Source organism: Acyrthosiphon pisum, chromosome A1 (genome assembly GCF_005508785.2).
Source record: "Acyrthosiphon pisum isolate AL4f chromosome A1, pea_aphid_22Mar2018_4r6ur, whole genome shotgun sequence".
Lineage (NCBI taxonomy): Eukaryota > Metazoa > Arthropoda > Insecta > Hemiptera > Aphididae > Acyrthosiphon > Acyrthosiphon pisum.
The window spans coordinates 12,401,037-12,402,665 of record NC_042494.1 but is presented as its reverse complement, the minus strand read 5'-3'; the positions used below and the strand labels follow the sequence as shown (position 1 = coordinate 12,402,665).

Here is a 1,629-nt window from a genome sequence, read left to right as displayed (position 1 = left end):
ACCTATCCTATTCCAAATAGAGTATAATATATAATAGTTATTGAAAACAAACAAAATTATATTATGACATACCATAATGCAATTAGAATCCATCTTGAAATCAACATCTGAAAAAAATATATTTATTGATTTAACAAGATAATTTAAGATTGTAACTATTTTAAAATTATAATTTATATTAATTGACACTGCCAAAGTTTGTCTAATGAGATGATTCTTTAATTTGTTCAAGCATAAAAGATAATATAAACAAGTAGGTACCTCAAATTCAAATTTTTATTCAAATATATGACAGATTGAGGTTATTGAAATTAAAGTCATCAATATTGAGGTTTAAATCAAAGATTCAGTTGGATTGAAAATTAATAATTATGAAGGACTACCAAAGATATAATATCCAGCCATTATGCATATTATAGTGTTTTAAGTAATTTGAAAATAGTCTGGTCAAATGGTCAATACTGATGAATGATGAAATTATTGAAAATATTTTTCTGTTAGAAAAATCGGTTCCAGGAGTGTGAAGGGAGTTCAAGCGACAAATTATGATTATTTTTGTAATTTGACTATACAGTGAAATTATAAATGTGTTATATCTACTCTTATAAACTACAATGGAAACTAAATGAAATAGATGCAAATTAAAAATAATTAATTATAGTATATTAAATACTGTAGGTAGTTGTAAAAATAACTATAGGTAGTATCATGTATTTTTATCTAATATGACTAGTGAGATCTGCCACATATCATTACATAGATACCTATTTAATATTATTTTGATGATCAACAAAATTGTTTGCTCGTACCATTATATTTTAAATAGTTGTCTATGATAGCTAAAGAGTTCTTCGGCTTGATTTTATCATTTGATTGAACTGCCGGATTATCTAATGATGACAATGTTGTCCACAATGTACGATTTTCGTTTGTAACAATTCTTAAATATTCGACCAACTGTTGCTTTTTGCAAGATAATTCTTGAACATTAACTTCTGAAGATTTGTTGTTGACCGTTTGACATGTACAGTGGCTTTTTATAGTAACATTTTCTTTTTCAACTATGTCTAATCGAGATTGTAGCTTTTCACAACGTTCTGCCAACATTTGGAGAGCAATACGCAATGCAGCAACTGACCCTGGATCGTCCGTTATTTTACCGCAAATTGTAGAGGACATGTTATTCAAATATATTAAACACTGTGAATATTTTATAAAAATGTAAGTACTAAACAGTATTGTTTTTACAAAATCTATAAGTTAATATATAAGAATTAATATTTAATAACTATTTATTGGGGTTCAAAAAAACAGAAAAAAATATTAAGATGTGCATACAAGGGTTACAGATACTTGTGAGTACCTATATATTATAAAATAATATATTTATAAGAACAAAAAAAAAAAAAAGAAATAATTAGTTAAATATGTTGTTATTTTTTACATGGGTAAAACTAAGTAAAATAATACTGTAGCGTGTAGACTACAAGCTATATAATATTATTATTTAATATTTATTATGTATTCATCATAGATAAACTTATGTATAAACAATAACACTGGATAATAATTCCCGTTGATTTAATACTTATCACTGCGAGATACTTTCTGATAAAGTGATAACCTCAA

The 1,629-nt window shown here is 25.5% G+C and overlaps 1 protein-coding gene across 1 annotated transcript in view; it reads left to right on the top strand.

The window, feature by feature from the left end:
- Nucleotides 1–549, top strand: part of LOC100571566 (IST1 homolog) — a 4,146-nt gene extending 3,597 nt beyond the window's left edge. The window contains exon 4 of the mRNA XM_003240821.1: nucleotides 502–549. Within this exon, the coding sequence (XP_003240869.1) occupies nucleotides 502–549 (48 nt within the window). The remainder of the gene's footprint in view (nucleotides 1–501) is intronic.
- Nucleotides 550–1,629: the final 1,080 nt, after the last annotated feature.